At 41.0% G+C, this 21566-nt stretch overlaps 2 protein-coding genes across 2 annotated transcripts; both read left to right on the plus strand.

The window, feature by feature from the left end:
• The first annotated feature begins 3668 nt into the window (after positions 1-3668).
• LOC138948003 (uncharacterized) lies at positions 3669-16288 on the plus strand. The gene is made up of 4 exons (XM_070319533.1): positions 3669-4679; positions 6394-6511; positions 12079-12303; positions 13463-16288. Exons 1-4 carry the CDS (start codon positions 4309-4311, stop codon positions 13565-13567), a joined length of 819 nt encoding a protein of 272 aa, XP_070175634.1. The 5' UTR covers positions 3669-4308; the 3' UTR covers positions 13568-16288.
• Positions 16289-17155: 867 nt separating this feature from the next.
• Positions 17156-20509, plus strand: LOC138958731 (uncharacterized). Its single transcript, XM_070330008.1, has 4 exons — positions 17156-17232; positions 19013-19312; positions 19713-19751; positions 20362-20509. The coding sequence occupies exons 2-4, from the start codon at positions 19058-19060 to the stop codon at positions 20401-20403; spliced, it is 336 nt and encodes a 111-aa protein (XP_070186109.1). The 5' UTR covers positions 17156-17232; positions 19013-19057; the 3' UTR covers positions 20404-20509.
• Positions 20510-21566: the final 1057 nt, after the last annotated feature.

The raw sequence follows: 21566 nt of genomic DNA on the forward strand, positions 1-21566 counted from the left end.
ACTTGTCATGAAAAGCGGCTAGTTAAAATTGTGTTTTCATGTACGACCCACAACAGAATACGATTCGATTATGCCGCCACAATTAGTATATTATTCACGGATGTCTGAGCTTATTTAACGGGTTGACGTCAAAGAAACCCGAATTAAGTCTATGTGAATTGTTAGTCCCCGTTTATCTCGAGTCTATGTGAATTGTTAGTCCCCGACCGTTTATCTCGGGCTGTTCGCCAAATCATGATTCCGATCCGGGAAGGCACTTCCTGAATTCATTTGTTCCCAGATTAAGGATGATAACCATTTTGGAATGGTTTTTGTTTGTGATCATTAGAGTGTGGTAAGCGCTGGCGTTTGCTTTGAAATATTGAAATAGCTAAAGGTGTGTGTATGTGTGTAAATGTACGACCCACAACAGAATTGTTCATTTCCATTCACAATTTGTGCGGCTTATTTCAATGGCCTATTCGAGTAACAATTTTGACTTAAAATTGATATGGCAGAAGTGATAAGAATGTAGTATTAATATTAGGATACATCGATATATAAATAACGAAATAAATAAATAAACGAATAATGAAATAAAAGAGTCAATAACTACATAAATAAGGGTGTTTTTTTTAACTCGAAAAATAAAGATGATAAATCAATGAATCAATAAATCAATGAATCAATAAATCAATACATAAATAAATCGCTTAGAGGCACAGTAAGCCTCCCGTAAACCATCACAGATACTTTCAGGCTTTTACACACAGTACAAACACCCTTCCATAGGAACGCTCACCAAACGGGAACATCCAAGGTGCCCTTCGAAAAGAGCGAGCAAATTGCAAAAATTAATTTTGCGGATTGTCTGATAACAAAATCGGACCGTGGTGCGTTTTGGCGCTAGACCTAAATTTTAAAATCTAAATAATAAATTGACAGCTTGTTACACAAACATTCTTAACCTTCGCCGGTCGTCGTGGGTCCGTGTGGACCCAGAAGGGTGTTTAATTGAAAATGAGTCTCTTAAACCAGTTGGAATTTTTTAATGAGCTTTTACGAATGCCTCAGACACCTAAAACGCTCTTATGTCCTAAAAGATCATTACATTTCAGCGAGAAGTAATTAAAAGAAATAAAGGTCAAATTTAGACTACACACGGAAGACATCGTGGGGCCGTGCGGACCCATGTTTCTCAAACTGAAGGAACTTACATACAATCTAGGGAGAGAAGTCACAAACCTTCAGGTATTGGCTCTAAACATCATTTTCTACGATCTGTTTAATTTTGGAGTTAATAAGCAAGTCGCGTGGAGCGAAATTGATACATAACAATGTGGGTCCACACGGCCCCACGACGTCTACTGAAGGGTATTCACGTTTTTGCTTTTTTGAGAAGCTTTAGTCCGCACGGTAATAATAAATTAATAATTTAATTTAATTACTTCTCGCGGAAGTGTAGTCGATAACCCGGTCGGGCGAAGGTTAAATCATAAAAGAATTCCTTTTTCATCAAGACAAGATCAGTACAATTCAAAGTTTTGAAAGTTTGAAAAAACAGAAGCCCGGAAGCAGGGTCACGCAAGGTCGTGGTTCTCGTAGCAGACGACGGTTTATGCCTATCGCCAGTTCCTCTGAACAGTCAAAAGCCATCGCTAGAGTTCTTGTGAACCACAGCCGTTTGTTTCGTGCATAGTCAGAGGTACATAATAACGTGCTATTGCAGATAAGCTCACATCGAGTCGCATTCAAATTACTAACTGACGACTACATTGTGAAAATTCAAAATGGGAAACTGGATCACACGGGTTCACGATGGCTCAGGGGTAAGATAAACCACGCAAAAATAAATTCTTTGAAAATTGCTCGCTCTTTACGGAGGGCACCTAGGATGTTCTCAAGCGGTGAGTGTTTAAATGAAAGGTTGTTTGTACTGTGTGTAAAAGCCTGACAGTATCTGTGACGGTTTACGGGAGGCTTACTGTGCCTTTAATCAATCAATAAAACTTTGCACAGGAAAATATGATTAGGAAGGGGCAGAAAGAAATACACATTAATTGCGAGATAGCTATAGGTAGAGAGACAGGTAAGCATACAAACAAACAAATAAACAAACACACACGCACACACGCGCGCGCAAACACACACACAAAACTGAAAATCCACTTTTTTTTCTTTGTGGAAAATATGAAGAAAGACAGGCTGTGTTTGTGTTGTAGCCTACATATGTCTTTTACCCCCAACATAATAGGTGACGATATAAGGCGACGCGCACGTAAATAACAAAAATATTTCATTGATAAGAAAGAGCTATTTTTGATTCACATCAAAAAATGTTCTGGTTTATTTTTGTTTTGACTGTATTCTTGAGACACGAAAAAGAATTGCACGTTTAGATTTTGAAAGTTGTGATACACTGTAAATACAGTATGACATCACCTTACATACGATTCGATTATGCCGCCACAATTAGTATATTATTCACGGATGTCTGAGCTTATTAACGGGTTGACGTCAAAGAAACCCGAATTAAGTCTATGTGAATTGTTAGTCCCCGTTTATCTCGGGCTGTTCGCCAAATCATGATTCCGATCCGGGAAGGCACTTCCTGAATTCATTTGTTCGCAGATTAAGGATGATAACCATTTTGGAAGACGACGGTAGTGCATTTTCATACCTATGCGTGACAAGTTGGCTTGGTGCCTTTAAATGAATGGTTTTTGTTTGTGATCATTAGAGTGTGGTAAGCGCTGGCGTTTGCTTTGAAATATTGAAATAGCTAAAGGTGTGTGTATGTGTGTAAATGTTTTTTTTAAAATTACATTTATAAAGACTGAACATTATATTTACTCGCTCTCTCTCTCTCTCTCTCTCTCTCTCTCTCAGTCTCTCTCTCTCAGTCTCTCTTGTTATTGTCTCTCTCTCTCTTTCTCTCGCTCGGTCTGTCTGTCTATCTACCTCTGTGTGTGTGTGTGTGTGTGTGTGTGTGTGTGTGTGTGTGTGTGTGTATGTGTGTCAGTGTGAGTGTGTGTGTGGGTGTCTCTGTCTCTATGTCTCTGTGTCTCTCTCTATCTCTATCTCTGACGTGTTTATACGCCCTTTGGTTTTGAACAGGTACCCAGATCCGCAAGGCGATGAGTTTTTATTTCTGCATTCGTTTTCTCAGTCTGTTTAGTTTTTGTGTGTGTTGTCAGTTGTTGGATTTTTGTTGTGTGGTTGTTTGGGGGGGGGGGGGGGGAGACACCGATATGGGGTATGTGCAAGTACGGGGGTAGTTGTTATTTTAGTTGTTATTTTGAACGTGTGTCAACACCGTCGGTGTGACCACCAGACGAAACACTGTGATCTTCGGCGTAATCAGTATGATAATAGTAACACCTGGAACTATCCACTAACATACATTGAGCACCATACAAATAAGTTGGACTGTCAGTTAGTTTTAAAATTCAGAGGCTAGCTATAGTTCTAAACACGCAGTATATACGACAACAGTCTACACTCTCTGTGCAGGCCTAAGTAGGCCTACATCTATTTTCATCTCATTAGCAATACAACCAAGTTGAATCCACTGTCTGTCGATGACCCCGAAGCAAGGTCACAGTCAGTCGAGCCGAGGCGATAGCGACAAGGACACGACCAATCACAGCGCAGCTTACTGCTTCTGTTATGATTCTAAAAATAGGATGTGTGCCTGATTACCTCAGCAGAAGACGGGAAAAAACATGCCCACACTGCTTGCGAGCTGACACACACGCTCCTCTGTGTTTTACGGAAAATCCGCAGTTTAGGAGGTTATTTGAGGCGGGAGGTTTACCTGAGTTGTGACAGTTGTAGTACGAAGTGTCAAAGAGAGTGGCAGTCCAAAGCAAAGCAGGACAGATCGAGCAGTGTGTGGGTCCTAGTTTTCCGGCGGCTGTGTAGTAGATCATTGATTTTTCGTCTGTTGTTACTGTGTGCGGTCGTGTGCGGACAGATTGAAAACAACAAGAGGATTGCTGCACGCAACACAGCTGATAGTGATACCCTCAAAAGAAGTTGCAGACTGCATCGTGTGCGGAGAATTACGAAGTCTTGTCTGTATGCTGTGACATTGACGCGATGAGTTTGATTTCAAGTCGTTTCTGCAGAAAAATCAGCGAACATTGAACCAGTGAAAGCAGTGTAACCCAGTTCCGAGTCCTCTGAAGCAGAGAATCGAGGAATCGGAGAAAAATAGACCAGCCATCAGTGACAGTTCAGAAACCCTACGAGTTTGTTGGAAATTCAAGTCTGCTACTGTGATTCGTCTTGAAGCTCAAGCTTTTGTGTGTCACGCATCGTAAACTGATGACGAAAGGTTATCAGCCCAGACGTAACAGCACCACAACATTTTTCCTTCACTCCGGGTGCGCAACTCCTTCCTCTGCCAAAATCAGTGGAAATCAGGTTGAAGTGAACCCCTTTAACTTTTCAAGGTCACCTTCAGACGATGTAACTATGGCAGCCGGACCAACCTTGGTTGCAAGGCGACCGTCCAGTCACAGGCTACCGCGCTTGCGTATTCACCATTCGGAGGAAGAGGATTTCGAAACATGGGAGGAGAGATTGAGGGAGGAGGGTGAGGATGTGGAGGAGGAGGGGGTACAGCTTTTTACCAACTTCGTCCATGAACAAGTGCGAGCTGAAGATCCTGTGGGTGCACGGGACATCCAGATACTGTGAGTAGAATAGTCACTTAGTCACTTATTCTGTATGTTATTCTGTGTGTGTGTGTGTGTGTGTGTGTGTGTGTGTGTGTGTGTGTGTGTACATATGCAGGGAGAGAGGGGTTGAAGGAAAAGACTACAAAATGCGGGGAGGGGGGGGGCTGGTTTGGTGTGGGGATTGTGTGTGCCCGAGGTGAAGAAGCATGCATTTGTAATTGTATATATATCAAACATTAGTTGAACAGTACAAACAAACAAGATAAGTTGAATTGGCTACCCAAATTTTCGGTCAAGGACCTTCCTCAGTGGCATGTAATGCAGAGAGAGTGAGACAGAGAGAACGAAAGAGATGTTTGAGAGATCGCAGTGTTTGCGTGTCCGTCTGTTTAAGTGTGTGCATGTGTGTTAGAGGGGGAGAGAGGGAGTCACTACCACAGGAGCTTGTGGTCACTACATGCAAATTTATGTCAAATACATAGATCTATCTGTGTTTGATACACACAAGATTGGTTTACATCATCATGTTTGTTTGGTTCTGGTGGCCTTTGTAAGGGTGTTTATCAAGAGATAATATCTGATCATGACTCATAACATCATCATTCTGACATTCAGTTGTCACAGATCCTCACAACAGACAGAACTGACTTGGGCAAACGCCTAGATTTGAATGAATTAGATAAGCTGCCTCGCTGATACTACAGTAACAATAAAATATCTTCAGAAATATCTCAGTTGTGGGGTGATAGGGGTTTGGTTGGTTTTGATTGGAGGAGGTGAGTGGTATAGAGGGCCTAAGGGACAATATTTTAAATAAAGGGCTATTCATGATCAGGGTGCATTAAAACGGGTACTGGTTCTGTCTTTGTCATGTTGGTATGTTTGTACTGTAGCATGTATATTTTTATCACAAGCTTGGGTACACCTTTTAGTTTACTAAATTTAAAATACATGTTCATAATAGTCATTTTCCCTTTTGAAATAACAAACTTACTTAGCCGGTAAATAAGTAATGTACAATGTGGTATTGAGGGAGGGGGGGTGGGGGGTTGAGAGAGATTAATGGGTTCAGAGCAAGGGAGACTAAAAAGAAAGATATATATATATATTACTTAAATCAGAGACAGGGAGATTGCTACTGCTAGGGTTCAGAGAGAGGGAGAGAGAGATAATATTCATTTCTTGATTCAGAGAAAAGAAGAGAGAGAGAGAGTGAGAGAGACAGTGAGAGACAGAGAGAGACAGTGAGAGACAGAGAGAGAGAGAGAGAGAGAGAGAGAGAGAGATTCCTGGGTTCAGAACATAGGAGAGAGGGGGAGAGAGAGGGGGAGATACAGAGAAAAGGAGAGAGAGAGAGAGAGAAATAGAGAGACAGATTGCTATGTTGAGATAACAGGGGAGAGAAAGAGAGAGATTGTTGGGTTCAGAGAGAGGAAGAGAGAGCACTTGACATTGCTGGCGTCACAGAGATAGGTGGTGGGGGGGGGGGGGGGGGGGAGGGAGGGGGAGAGAGAGATTGATAGTGAGAGAGTAAGTCTACTAATTGCATGGTTCTGATTGAAATATTTTACCCGTTCATTTATCCAGGAGATCCTTGTCTGTCTGTTTGTTTTTATGTCTTTCTCTGCTTGTATGTCTCTTCCGCTATGTTTGTGTTGACATACTGTACAACTCAAATGAATGTCTTCTTGTTCATTCAGTAGTCAAATATTTCTCTCCTTATTTTCAGGACCCCAGCTGGCTACGCGAACCCTATGTGGGCGAAGGCTGGCCGAGAGCTCAGACACATGGCCGATATTTTCGCCGAAACTGCAGAACGTAGGAGGGTCAAGCAAAAAGCATCAGAGGTAAGACTGACAATTTTCGTATCATCCAGGTAGTAAAGGAAACTGGAAGATTTACAGAGGGGGGGGGGGAGGCGTAGATGTGTGGAAAGAGAGAGACACACACACACACACACACACAACACACACACACACACACACACACACACACACACACACACACACACACACACACACACACACACAGGGATTCACAAACATACAGCCGGGGTAAAAATCTTTGTAATTGAAAGCCGTTGACGCAAGCTTTCTTTAAATAGTTAATCTCGCGTGCCTGTGCTCCCCTGAAGCCTAATTCGACACAACTTTGACACACTGACAAATCCGTATTTTATGACCAGAGAAACGATGAATCATCATCTCTCTCTCTCTCTCTCTCTCTCTCTCTCTCTCTCTCTCTCTCTCTCTCTCTCTCTCTCTCTCTCTCTCTCTCTCTCTCTCTCTCTCTCTCTCTCTCTCTCTCTCTCTCTCTCTCTCTCTCTCTCTCTCTCTCTCTCTCTCTCCACACCCCAGCTCTGTCTTTTCGCGCCAGCTAGTTTCGTTTTCAATTGAATGTTATTCTAACGGAAGGAACAAGTAAGAAGAAACAAAGAAAGAACTTGGAAAAAAAAGAAAGAAATCATCTCATGTTTTCTCCATCTGTGACACAGATCTTTAAATAGATGTTCAAATGTTTTTGATCAGATCATATATCCTTTTCAAATAATATCACAAGGTATGAAACACCGTCTTTTAGTCAGCACCTGGCTGCTTTAGCTAACTGTCAATGAATCACAGGGGCTTTTCAGTTTCACCAGGTGAACGTGACATTTTTTTGCATTGACACTAACCTGCCTCAGCCGGAGACCCGCAATTGTGATGGTCTTCTGGCTATTATAATCGCTTAGGTTCAAGGGGTTACCCTCGTTCAAGTACACTCAGTGCACCTCAAGAGAATTGAATTGAATTGAACTTTATTTAACAAGGATTAAGATTTAAGGCTACGCCTTTTCTTACAACCTGTCCTTGAGACGCATAGACACACAATTATATAATTAAAAAAATTAAAAGTTAAAAAGTTAACCAACAAAGAGAGAGAGAGAGAGAGAGAGAGAGAGAGAGAGAGAGAGAGAGAGAGAGAGAGTGCGGTTAAAATATCTTATTCTGATAGGTTGGTACTTCTGTACATGTTCCACCAGCACTGAACCAAGCGTTTTGACCTATCCTATTGTGATGGTCGTCTGGTTATTATAATCGCTTGGGTTCAATGGGTTACCTTCGTTCAAGTACACTCAGTGCACCTCAAGAGAGAGAGTGTGCGGTTAAAATAGTTTATTTTGATAGGTTTGTACTTCTGTACACGTTCCACATGCACTGAACCAAGTGTTTTGACCTATCCTATTGTGATGGTCGTCTGGCTGTTATAATCGCTTGGGTTCAAGGGGTTACCCTCATTCAAGTACATTCAGTGCACCTCAAGAGAGAGAGTGTGCGGTTAAAATAGTTTATTTTGATAGGTTTGTACTTCTGTACATATGTTCCACATGCACTGAACCAAGCGTTTTGACCTAGATCCTATTGTGATGGTCGTCTGGTTATTATAATCGCTTGGGTTCAAGGGGTTACCCTCATTCAAGTACACTCAGTGCACCTCAAGAGAGAGAGAGAGAGTGTGCGGTTAAAATAGTTTATTTTGATAGGTTTGTACTTCTGTACATGTTCCACATGCACTGAACCAAGTGTTTTGACCTATCCTATTGTGATGGTCGTCTGGCTGTTATAATCGCTTGGGTTCAAGGGGTGACCCCCGTGCAAGTACACTCAGTGCACCTCAAGAGAGAGAGTGTGCGGTTAAAATAGTTTATTTTGATAGGTTTGTACTTCTGTACATATGTTCCACATGCACTGAACCAAGCGTTTTGACCTATCCTATTGTGATGGTCGTCTGGTTATTATAATCGCTTGGGTTCAATGGGTTACCTTCGTTCAAGTACACTCAGTGCACCTCAAGAGAGAGAGTGTGCGGTTAAAATAGTTTATTTTGATAGGTTTGTACTTCTGTACATGTTCCACATGCACTGAACCAAGCGTTTTGACCTATCCTATTGTAATGGTCGTCTGGTTATTATAATCGCTTGGGTTCAATGGGTTACCTTCGTTCAAGTACACTCAGTGCACCTCAAGAGAGAGAGTGTGTGGTTAAAATATCTTATTCTGATAGGTTGGTACTTCTGTACATGTTCCACCAGCACTGAACCAAGCGTTTTGACCTATCCTATTGTGATGGTCGTCTGGTTATTATAATCGCTTGGGTTCAATGGGTTACCTTCGTTCAAGTACACTCAGTGCACCTCAAGAGAGAGAGAGAGTGTGTGGTTAAAATAGTTTATTTTGATAGGTTTGTACTTCTGTACATGTTCCACATGCACTGAACCAAGTGTTTTGACCTATCCTATTGTGATGGTCGTCTGGCTGTTATAATCGCTTGGGTTCAATGGGTTACCTTCGTTCAAGTACACTCAGTGCACCTCAAGAGAGAGAGTGTGTGGTTAAAATAGTTTATTTTGATAGGTTTGTACTTCTGTACATGTTCCACATGCACTGAACCAAGTGTTTTGACCTATCCTATTGTGATGGTCGTCTGGCTGTTATAATCGCTTGGGTTCAAGGGGTTACCCTCATTCAAGTACATTCAGTGCATAACAAGAAAGTGCATGTGCGGTTAGTAATGTATTTTTCCAGATCTATGTTATTGTTCCAAAGGCGGGCGGGGATGTAGCTCAGTCGGTAGCGCGCTGGATTTGTATCCAGTTGGCCGCTGTCAGCGTGAGTTCGTCCCCACGTTCGGCGAGAGATTTATTTCTCAGAGTCAACTTTGTGTGCAGACTCTCCTCGGTGTCCGAACACCCCCGTGTGTACACGCAAGCACAAGACCAAGTGCGCACGAAAAAGATCCTGTAATCCATGTCAGAGTTCGGTGGGTTATAGAAACACGAACTACCCAGCATGCTTCCTCCGAAAACGGCGTATGGCTGCCTAAATGGCTTGGTAAAAAACGGTCATACACAATTCCACTCGTGCAAAAAACACGAGTGTACGTGGGAGTTTCAGCCCACGAACGCAGAAGAAGAAGAAGAAGAAGTTCCAAAGGCAAACAAGCGTTTTAGCCTAGTTGTGGAGATGCCCTGGCTATTATAATCTCTTGGGTTCAAGGGGTGACCCTCGTGCAAGTATACTAAGTGCGCCGCAAGAAAGCGTGCAGTTAAATTAAGATAGTTTTGTGTTTGTGTAGATGTTCCACAAGCAAACGAGCGATTTTGGCCTATTGTGATGCTTTTCTGGCAATTATAATCGCTTCGGTTCAAGGGGTCACGCCCTCATGCAAGTACACTAAGTGCACATCAAGAGAGTTAAATTAATATACTTTTGTATGTTTGTATAGATGTTCCCCAAGCAAACGAGCGATTTTGGCCTTTCGTGATGGTCTAGCTATTATAATTGCTTGGGTTCAAGAGGTCACACCCTCGTGCAAGTACACCAAGTAGTAAGTGCACATCAAGATGTTTCATAAGCAAACAAGCGTTTTCTTCTTCTAGTCCCTTCGTGCAAGTACACAAACTGCGTCTTATGAGAACGAGCTGGTAGAATAAGATAGTACTGTATTTATTTTCGTAGATGTTGCGTAAGCAAACAGGCGTTTTCTGATTTTATAGATCCACCCTCGTCTATGAATAGTACCTGCTGGTTACGTCTACTGAGACAGTGTTGATAATGTAAGCTCAGTGATATCAGCATGTCATATATTGAAACCAAGGTGAAAGAAACACTGACGAGAGGGGCAAAGAGGGGACCCTTAGGGTGGGGGGGGGGGGGGGGGGGAGGGTAAAGGAATGAAGTGTGGGGTAGAAATAGGAGGTAGAGGAGGAGGTGAGTAAGGGACAGCTCAAGTGGCAAACAAAAAATCTTTGAACAGAGAAACAGCTGTGTGGAAACACTACAAGAGGGGGGGGGGGATACGAAAAGACAAGTAAACATCATGAGAGAGAGAGAGAGAGAGAGAGAGAGGGGAGGGGGAGGGAAAGAGAGAGAGAAAAAAAAAGAGAGAGAGAGCAGGTGATCTGTGACATCAGCAAGCAGGCATGTCACTCCATGTCTCACTGCACAGGGAAAGGGAGGTGACTAGGTCCATAATTATCGATTACGCTAACTCATGAATCAACAATAGCCATGCGCGAGGTCGTTCTACGTTCCTTGGCTCGTGAATGTGTGCGTAAAAGACTGTGGTAAATATAGTGTGAGTTGTACATGTATCATGTTGTTCAGTTTGTTATGATGCTCGTAGCCGCAGTCATTGATGACATTGGCTAATTTTGGAATGAATGGAATGCCCTTATATGGATAACTTCAGGGGGACTGACATGCGTATTATTGATCAGTGCTTCTATTAATTAAATCCTGGCCGCCCTATGATGCGTGTGTGGTTGGGAGGAGGGTCAAGGTGACATCGGAAGGGGGAGTGCTCTTTATTGTACGTTACTGGGGTTTCCCGTTTGATTCAAGTAGTCTGCTCCTTAGAGTGTGTGTTTGTTTTTTTCAGAGCAAATTTTTTTAGTTGTTATTGTTTTTACAAGACATGTATATAATGGAAATTTGGAAAACAAATTTAGGCCAGAGACACTGAGGAATGCAACGAAAGATTTTGACCAAGCAACTATGTAAATCATAAAAACAGGCGAAAATTGTTGCCTCACAACAATAATAATGGCCAAAAGTCTTTAAAAACTAAAATTATTTACACACGGTTAACACAATCTGAAAAGTATCAACTGCAGCAACAATAAAGAGAATGTAAACTTACTCAAACATAAAATAAACAAAGTCTTGAGAATGTAAAAGTACCATACAGTCTGTTTTATGTTAAAAGACAGACATTTGATGATATGAAATTGACAAGTACCACCAAGTCTAGTACGAAACGAAACGTATTTGATGACATGAAACACACAAGTATCATAAAAAGTACCATGAATACAATGAAGTATTTTTACGATTAGCAAAACAAACCACACAAAAAACACACACAAAAACACTGAGATTTGATGACATGAAATTAACTACATGTAGTACAATAAAATCTCTTCCACTCAGGTGAGCATGAAATGACAAATAACAAATATCACACACACACACACACACACACACACACACACACACACACACACACACGCACACACACACACACATACACACACACTGACACACAGGTATACTCACACACACACACACAGATACACTCACACACACACACTGACACACACACACACACACACACATACACACACACACACACACATACACACACACACACATATACACACACACACACACACCTACACACACACACACACACACATGCACCCACGCACGCACGCACTCTCACACACACACACCTACACACACCTACACTCCGGCCTACACACGCACCCACACACACACAAACCACACACGCACACACACACACACACACACACACACACACACACACCGTTCCATAACATACAATTAACCACAGCAATCATATCTATTTGCAGGTCAGCACGAACATTTCGTACGAAGAATTCAAGGATCTGTTGACGGAACTCTTTGCGGCTGGCGGAATCACCAAGGAGCGCATCGTCGTACTATTTTACTTCTGCTCCGATGTAGCCATCCGCTCACTGAAGCGAGGCGCCGAGCTGTGCCATCAATTCCTTCAGTGGTCTGTGTCCTTCATCACCGAGAGAGTGTGTTCCTGGGTTCGATCCCACGGCGGATGGGTGAGTTCAATGTCTTTGGTGTTTTTTGTGTGAACGTATTAGGCCAAAAAAAAAAAATTGTCTGTTTAGGCGCCGACCCAAAAACTTTTTTTTTGATTTCAAAAAAAAAAAAGAAAAAAAAAGAGGTAAAAATGCTAAAAAGAGACATTTGGCGTTTCATTAGGAACGAAAGTGAGCGTCGCGCGCCATACTGGAAGTAACCAAGCATAAAGAAGTGAATGTTCAGCCAACATAGCATTTACACACACAAAAAAAAAACAAAAAAAAACCCTACCTACCTACCGACCCTACTTTTTTTGGTCATGTTACCCTAAACAGACAATTTTTTTTTTTTGGACTTACGTCCAGTGCATGTATCAGTGACTTAGCACTTAGTCTAATTCGGCGTGTTGTCTTGAAGCTTTATTTTCTTTCTGCTTATCGTTTTGACTGAAGAGCATAAGAAACGTGTAAAAAGTTACTGTTTTGTGCAGACATTTGGATGTAGAGGGATGAAGCTGTGTGGACCTAAGCTTTAAAGCATAATAAACTAATAAACTGTTAAATCATTAGGAATTTGAGGCCATATTCTATGCAAGTAACACCCACACACTCTTTCTCATTAGGCCAAAAAAATAGGTCTGTTTACGGTAACATAGGCTCAAAAAATAGGGTCGGTAGGTCGGGATTTTTTTTGTTTTTTTTCCAAAAAACCATATTTTTACGTTATTTTGCCCAAAAAACAAGATTTTTTTTTCTTTTTTTTTCCCCCCCAAATGCCAAAAAAAAAGTCTAGGGTCGCGCGAAAAAACTAGGGTCGGTCGGGTTACCGTAAACAGACCTATTTTTTTTTTGGCCTTAACTCTCTCACTCTGTGTCTGACGGTGTCTCTGTCTCTCTGTCTCTGTCTCTGTCTCTGTCTCTCTCTCTCTCTCTCTCTCTCTCTCTCTCTGTCTCTGTCTCTCTCACACACACACACACACACACACACACACACACACACACACACTGTGTCTGTTTCTCTCTCTCTCTCTCTCTCTCTCTCTCTCCCTCCCTTCATCCCTCCCTCCCTCCCTCCCTCCCTCCCTCCCTCCCTCCCTAGCTCCCTAGCTCCCATCCCCTTTTTTTGATAACAATCTCTAAGCTATTTAATCAAACTTTTACTTAATTTTCTTTGCAGGGGGAAGTGATGTGTTCCTCATTCAACTCTCTGCCTCGAGTCCTCCTTCTGGCGGGCGCCATCGTCATCGGATTCGGCGTCATCAAGTACATCAACAGAACGTGACGTCATGTCACCGCCATCACCAGCTCATCATTACAGAAAACGACTTCTTCATTATTACGTCACTGAAAGTGTCATCGTGGTGACATTCCCAGTGCAGACGTCATCATTTCCATCAAATAAATGAACTTTTCATTATTACGTCATGGAAAACGTTATTGTCATGGAATTCCCCGTCCGACGTCATTGGATAACAAGGTCACCGAATAGCTTTGAGAGGAGTTGAAAGGCGCACAAGTTATCACTGATACCATCAGCAAATCATTGAACAAAAACTGACAATCAGTTTACAGTCATTCCACTTTTGTGACGAGAAATACAGGGTCATTGTTGATGGATGTTTTACACGAAGATCACAAAGTATCCTCTGTGTATGCGTGTGCTTTGACTCGATATTTGCAGTAAACATGATATGGGCCAGCCATTAAACGTATACTTGTTCGTCCTATCAGCAGTGCTCAAATTTAATACATTCTTATCAATATGCAAACAGGTTTTGACAGTAAAGTAACTGGTGTTTGCGTACTTGTCCACATCAACTTCATTGGTAACTGCATGGTGAAGACTTGAGCAGTGGATCTACTGTGTTCAAGCGGGCGATGTCGTCATGAAAACCGATCATGTCAGTAACATGACGGTTTTTGTTGTATTCTCAACTTATTAATATTATCATATACATTGGGTTTTTTTGTCAGAAAAGGTGTGTGAAGATGTCTGAATATGTGGTCGTGTGAAGATGTCTGAATATGTGGTCGTGTGAAGATGTCTGAATATGTGGTCGTGTGAAGATGTCTGAATATGTGGTCGTGTGAAGATGTCTGAATGTGTGGTCGTGTGAAGATGTCTGAATTTGTGGTCGTGTGAAGATGTTTGAATATGACGACATCGTCAATGTGTTCCTCAAAACAATTGCTTCATAATATGACACTGTGCGTTTTGAGCTAATGGACGTTGGAGTTCAAGCCACCGATGTTTGCTCCTACCTGGTCATAATTCCAAGCAATGAACGATTTATACCTGTCTAGTCTCACTTCAGATAAACACTCTGTATGTGTGTGTGTGTGTGTTTTGAGCGTACATGCATTTTCAGGTAACAAGTCAGATTGACCTACAAATGAAATGTAAATATGACGTTAGCATATGAAATGAGATTATGACGTAAGCATGATATTTTTGGTGATATATGCGAGTTTGAGATACAGTTATCCCAGTGGTGAAAAAAAATCCCCAGTGACGTCATGGGACATTTCTTGTGACGAAAATAAAGATGACATCATCATGACTGGAATCTCGAGTGAGATGGGTGTGACCTTTTTCAGCAGTGGTTTGTCTTCGAACTGCCGACACTGGAACGTTCCGAGTGACAGTTCAACTATTTTTTTTCTTCTCACTTTTGGTGAGATTTGATGTCATTGCGCCTTATTCTATAATAAAGTGTCCATTTAAAACTATGCAGAGTATTAAGTTGATGTCTTCATGTGTCGTTGACGCCTTTATATCATATAATGCCTAGATCTCATTGGTTTTTGTTGTTGTAAATGTTTTAATGTGTTACATGTATGCTTTTTTTGCGTTTGCAATGCGAATTCTGCGTGTTTTGCTGTTTTCCTTGGGTTAAAAGAGTGGCTTACACAGATTTTGCACATCTTTATGATTTGTGGTAGGGGAAGGGAGATGGGTGTGTGTGTGTGTGTGACTAGGGGGGGGGGGGGGAAGGTAGAACAACAGCTGAATGAAAGAAACAAAAGACAAGAAATTATTGGACAGGGTAGGTAGTATATATATGGTAATACCGCTTTCTAATGTTCTGAAAAAAAAACAGAAAATGAAAAACAACCCATTGGAACCTAGACATGTAAAATGATGGACATGCTCAAACGTACGCACACAGACACGCATGCACCACACGCACACACACACTCACACACACACTCACACACACACACACACACACACACACACACACACACACACACACACTCTCTCTCTCTCTCTCTCTCTCTCTCTCTCTCTCTCTCTCTCTCTCTCTCTCTCTCTCTCTCTCTCACGCAGGTTAACAATTTTTCATCTCACAGCTACATAGATAATTTGTACAAAAGTCATTTTTGTGTCAAGTATTTGACTACATTTAATCGAGATATGTACGTCACAATCAAAAGTATTTTATTATTTATCTGTGTGCAATAATGTGTCGAGCGCGTTATGCTGCTTTATTCAATGAAAACAAAATACGCAGAGACGTGATTTCGTAAGAGCGACAGAGAGAGAGAGAAAAGGAAAGTGAGAGTGTGCGTGCGATTGTGAGTATTCACAGTACGGTCGGAAGCAATTTGATTCATACTTATATTGTGTTAGAAAATGCCTCGTAATATAGCGATTAGTGTACGTACAGGGTTTGACTGCATGTGTTTAATTCAGTCACATCTTACCATTAATTTTAGTGGCATCTATTTTTCTTGCGATGCAATTGTCAGAGGAACACTACGATTTGATCTCAAATGGTCAACATATGGACAACTTTTTTTTTATGATGCATCGTTCGATTTTGTACTCAAATACGTGTCAGCTATTATTTGTTTGCAAGAAATGTATTACTCAGTTGTTGGTGTTTGTTTTCACAGTTTACCGTTCATTCCTCAAGGAAGTTTGATTCTTTATTGTTTTAAGTTTTGAATATGTTTTACACCTTGCTCAAAGTTGAAATAAAGGTCAACCAACTTAAAAGTATGTTAGTGTTGGTGAAAGAGAAAGAATGATAGTGTGCGTGTATGGTCTGCGTTCTCTCTCTCTCTCTCTCTCTCTCTTTCTTGTCACTCACACACACACACACACACACACGCACGTGCGCAAACACACGCACACACACACACACACACACACGCACACACACACACACACACACGTGCGCAAACACACACACATGCGCGCGCACACTCATACACACACGAACACACACATATACGCACACACACACACATACACACATATACGCACACACACACACACACACACACACACACACACACACACACACACACACACACACACACATCGTTAATCCCAGCAAACAACAGGGGACGTGAGAAATCTATTTAGCCAACTCCTAACACCTTAAGTGAACGTGCACATATATGTGTGCAAGTACCAGTTAATTCATCCATAATTTGTGCTCTACGATGTGTTAAAATCATTTTACTTGGTGTGGAATTACCTTTGTGAACTTGTTCATAGCCTGGTCACATCGACTTAACGATGTGTAAAACTTTGAGCTTGAAGATGTTCTGAAGCTATTGAATGATCCCTTTTCCCATTAAAAATGTCCGCATAAATTATTTACATGTGTGTGTGTGTGTGTGTGTGTGTGTGTGTGTGTGTGTGTGTGTGTGTGTGTGTCTGTGTGTGTGTGTGTGTGTGTGTGCGTGTGCGTTCCTGATTGGCCGTGTGTGCGTGTGTGTGGGTGTATTTGTTTAGTTTTAATTTTGAACAGAAAATGAAGTGTCCGTTTACTGGCTGCAATTCAATTACCGGTCATGAACCGTAAACGCTGCAATTACTGTAAAAAGGTGTACGTTTTCGTAATAACGGGATGGAAGCTGAGGTATAAAAATGACTTCTTCATTCTCCTTTTCTTTTATCTTCTCCTGCAATCCTGACAAGACTTCAGAAAGGTAAATTGCTGACAATCTTGATTAGTCTGATCCATTTATTTACGTCTTCATTTGTTCGAGAACTGTTGAAATATTTACCTTCTGCGGAAGACGTGGGTTTTTTGGACTTTCCGTGCAAACACGAAGCAAAACTGTAGGAAATCATTGATGTGATTCTTCTTTTGATTTTCTTGATTTTTGAGCTTGTTTTCAATGCAAACAAAACATACAGATATTTGTTTTATTCCGGAGGTGATTAAGAACACAATGCATTTTTGTTAAATGTGTCAGGGAACATTTTAATCACAATTTTTATGAAGAAACTAATTAACTAATGTTTTAAGCCTCCGATTTGAAATGCAATCGAATAGTCCGGACTGAGTCAAAGAATGTTTAACCAAATTCTTCATCGATTTGCATAAAAAAAATGCGGTCGCCACAGTGCCACCTCAGCTTTTCTAAACAGCCAGATATGACGTCATCAAACATAGAAATGTGGGGTTATCATCTGAAAAAAAATCGTATGTAGAGTTTCATGAAAACACTCACACACGCACTGAACAAACACATCCACACACACACATACACACGCACACTCATACGCATACACACACGCACGTACGCAAGCACGCTATCTTCGGTTGTTGACTTTGCCCCTCCCAAAATGGCAAGAAGCAAAGTGTAAAAACAGTTCTTGTTCGTTCGTTGTAAGGAAATTCGAAGGTTTCGTTTTGTTAAGTAAAAATGTTAATATATTTACCATACTTTTTCTTGTTTGGCTTTCTTTTGTTGTTGCTTTTTCGACTTTTGGAGCTAAGAATCAGTGAAACATTCTTGGACTCCGTCCGGACTCACGTATGTGATTGGATTTCAACTCGGAGGCTTAAAGACACAGTGAGCCTCCCGTAAACCATCACAGATATTGTCAGGCTTTTACACACAGTATAAACACCCTTTCATTTAAACACTCACCGCTGGAAAACATCCTAGGTGCCCTCAAAGAGCGAGCAATTTTCAAAGAATTTATTTTTGCGTGGTTTAGTCTTACCCCTGAGTCATCGTGAACCCGTGTGATCCAGTTTCCCTTTTTCACAATTTAGTCGTCAGTTAGTAATTTGAATGCGATTCGATGTGAGCTTATCTGCAATAGCACGTTATTATGTACCTCTGACTATGCACGAAACAAACGGCTGTAGTTCACAAGAACTCTAGCGATGGCTTTTGACTGCTCAGAGGAACTGGCGATAGGCATAAACCGTCGTCTGCTACGAGAACCACGACCTTGCGTGACTCTGCTTCCGGGCGTTTCTTTTTTCAAACTTTCAAAACTTCGAATTGTACTGATCTTGTCTTGATGAAAAAATAACTCTTTTATGATTTAAGAATGTTTGTGTAACAAACTGTCAATTTATTATTTAGATTTTAAAAGTTAGGTCTAGCGCCAAAACGCACCACGGTCCGATTGTCTCTGAGACAATCCGCAAAATTAATTCTTTAAAAATTGCTCGCTCTTTACGTAGGGCACCTAGGATGTTCCCGTTCGGTGAGTGTGTAAATGAAAGGGTTTTCAGTTGTACTGTGTGTAAAAGCCTGACAGTATCTGTGATGGTTTACGAGAGGCGCACTGTGCCTTTAACAAACGTTAACAACAATGAATCAGTCAGGATGAAAGTCGTCTGTTCATTTCAATGCTTAGTATTTATTCTCTCAAGTGCCAGGAGACGGGTTCCGAATAACTCTTACTTACTCTAATACACAATGTCGTATGCATTCAGAGTGCTTACTTCCCTTTGTTGATCAGATCTAAAAATCAGTGAGCCCCACACTTGAGCAAGGCACGGCAACTATGGCACTGATGAGGACGACTCTACTGCTGTCACTCGTGATGATGTGGTTCATCGCTTCTCCCTGGTCGCGTGTATCCGCCGACAATGAATATCTTGATCATGACTTCGATGAACATGAGCCAGACGATGAAGACTTTTTTCATGAGGACCATGATCGTGACCATGATGTACATGAACCAGCCGATGAAGACCATTCGCACGAGCAGCGTGACCTTGATCAACAGAAAGCACGCGATGAAGACCATTTTCCGGAGGTAAGTTTTTAACTGTTTAGTGTGTGTGTGTGTGTGTGTGTCTGTCTGTGTGTGTGTGTGTGTGTGTGTGTATGTGTGTTTGTGTGTGTGTGTGTTTGTGTATGTGTGTGTATGTATATATAAACATGTGTGTGTGTGGGGGGGGGGGGTGCGTGCGTATGTGTTTCGGGAGGGGAGTATTTTGGGGATAGGTTGTTTATCATTTAGATACACAACAAGAAAAGTGTCACTTTCTTACATCAAAAGTAAAATCATAGAACAACGTCTTGTCCTTTGTTCATCTTGTCTGCACTGAGTATACTATAAAAGCGTATCTGTATGTACTTTCTTGACTAAAACATCCGTGCATCAAAGTATTTGTCTATCTTTTTATTGATTCCTTGTTTTTGTATGTGTGTAGGTTCCTGATGGGATCATGTTGGAAGACACTGCGGAACCTGTAAGTCTTTAAATATCAATGGTGTTGTCTTCAAAACAAAGAAAATATAGCGTGTTTCTACGATTACATATAAAAAATAAAAATAAAGTTAACCTTTGTACGGTTTTCGTGTGAAAGTGGGCTGACACAATCACATTAAAATTGTGTTTATCTGAGTGGTTGGTACAGGACGTGGTCCCTGGTGCTGAGCATTGTTTGTCTGTCTGTATATGTCTGCCTACCTGGGTGAGTGCTTGTGTGTCTGTCTGTGTGTCTGTCTGTCTATCTGTCAGTCTGTGTGCTAAAGTGGGAATGTTGTTACAGTGAGGGGCACTTTCTTGGCTTCAACTAACTTTTTTTTTGTATTATAAATTTTCAATTTTACGTATTTATATACCTTTCCACTAATTCATTTACAGTCCAACCTGCCGAGGCGACCACCTCTCGACCACGACCACTTGTCTTGTAAGACCATCCTAAAAAATACCTGACGAAATTTTGTTCTATATTCTTCACCTTTCCATAGCGACCACCTGTCAATAACGACCACTTTTCGTCCGTCCCTTGGAGGGTCTTTATGGACAGGTTCGACTGTATTTTGATTTGGTTTTTTATTTTTTATTTTTTTTAGATTGAAGAAGGAAAACAACGCAATCCGAGGCTGAGGACCTAATTGTCATAATCAAGCTGACAACGGCGCGAAAACTCAACGTTAAAGGTTCTTGTCTGCATTTTGTCTGCAGAAATCGACATTAAACCATTAAAATGCTGAGTCTATACTGTGGATTTGCGTTACGTGTGTGTGTGTGTGTGTGTGTGTGTGTGTGTGTGTGTGTGTGTGTGTGTGTGTGTGTGTGTGTGTGTGTGTGTGTGTATGTGTGGGTGTGCGTGCGTGCGTGCGTACGTGTGTTTTTTTATTATAATAATTATTTAATATATATATATATATTTTTATTTTTTTAAATTTTTTATGAATGTGTAATAGTTATTGTTAGTGTGTGTTCGTGTGCCCCTGACATCATCCAACCACTTCTCTCCCCTGTCATTTATTTCCGTTCCTAGAGTTCCTTCCCTTTTTTGTGTTTCCCCTCCATATTCTTTTCAAACCTTGTTCGTTCCGTGTTGCGTCTGCTTTTTGTTGCCTTTTGTGTTTGTTTTTTCCTGATGAAGCTTAAATAAGCGAAAATTCGTACTGTCTTGTGCTGTTCTTGTATCGGTGAGTACAGATATCTTTTGTTTTCTAACTTTGTTCATCTCACCACAGTCAAGTCAAGTCAAGTCAAGTCAAGTTTTATTCCGATAAAACCCCGTGAGGGTACATGGAAAATTAAAAAACACAATAAAAACACATTTCATTCAACACCAAATAAAAGGAACTAAAACAAAAAGAAATCAGGCTATGTACAGAAAAGGGAGTTGAGGGGTGAGGGAGAGCAAAAACAATACAAGAAACAATTCAACAATAATAATAATAAATAAATAATAATAATAATAATAATAATAATAATAATAATAAAACACACAAAGTAATTACATACATTTCTTTACTATGGGAAATGGGGGGAAGGGGGAGGGGGGGGTGATGGGTGAGTTAACATAAGGACAAAAATACTATTACAAACAACACAAAACAGATAACGGAGTATAAAGCTAAAAGAGAATTAAATTTTACTCGCTTCTCAAACAGTCCATGACAAGTGTCATGAACTTTGCGAGTTTTAGCAATAAACTCTTTTTTGTAGTGGAAAAAAGCTCTCTGAATTTAACTGAATTGGGGCGGGCATAATAATAGCACCGTAACAACTGTTTTCTATAATTGGTAAAAAAAGGACATAC

Source organism: Littorina saxatilis, linkage group LG1 (assembly GCF_037325665.1).
Source record: "Littorina saxatilis isolate snail1 linkage group LG1, US_GU_Lsax_2.0, whole genome shotgun sequence".
Taxonomy (NCBI): Eukaryota; Metazoa; Mollusca; class Gastropoda; order Littorinimorpha; family Littorinidae; genus Littorina; species Littorina saxatilis.

What these genes read in the sequence shown, in the direction of transcription:
- LOC138948003 (XM_070319533.1), top strand. Translation starts at nt 4,309, where the DNA reads ATGACGAAAGGTTATCAGCCCAGACGTAACAGCACCACAACATTTTTC. An exon ending in GCACGGGACATCCAGATACT is followed by an intron (nt 4,680 to 6,393) that starts GTGAGTAGAATA and finishes CCTTATTTTCAG; the next exon opens with GACCCCAGCTGGCTACGCGA. An exon ending in TTCGATCCCACGGCGGATGG is followed by an intron (nt 12,304 to 13,462) that starts GTGAGTTCAATG and finishes TTTTCTTTGCAG; the next exon opens with GGGGAAGTGATGTGTTCCTC.
- LOC138958731 (XM_070330008.1), top strand. Translation starts at nt 19,058, where the DNA reads ATGGCACTGATGAGGACGACTCTACTGCTGTCACTCGTGATGATGTGG. An exon ending in ATGAAGACCATTTTCCGGAG is followed by an intron (nt 19,313 to 19,712) that starts GTAAGTTTTTAA and finishes GTATGTGTGTAG; the next exon opens with GTTCCTGATGGGATCATGTT. An exon ending in TGGAAGACACTGCGGAACCT is followed by an intron (nt 19,752 to 20,361) that starts GTAAGTCTTTAA and finishes TATTTTTTTTAG; the next exon opens with ATTGAAGAAGGAAAACAACG.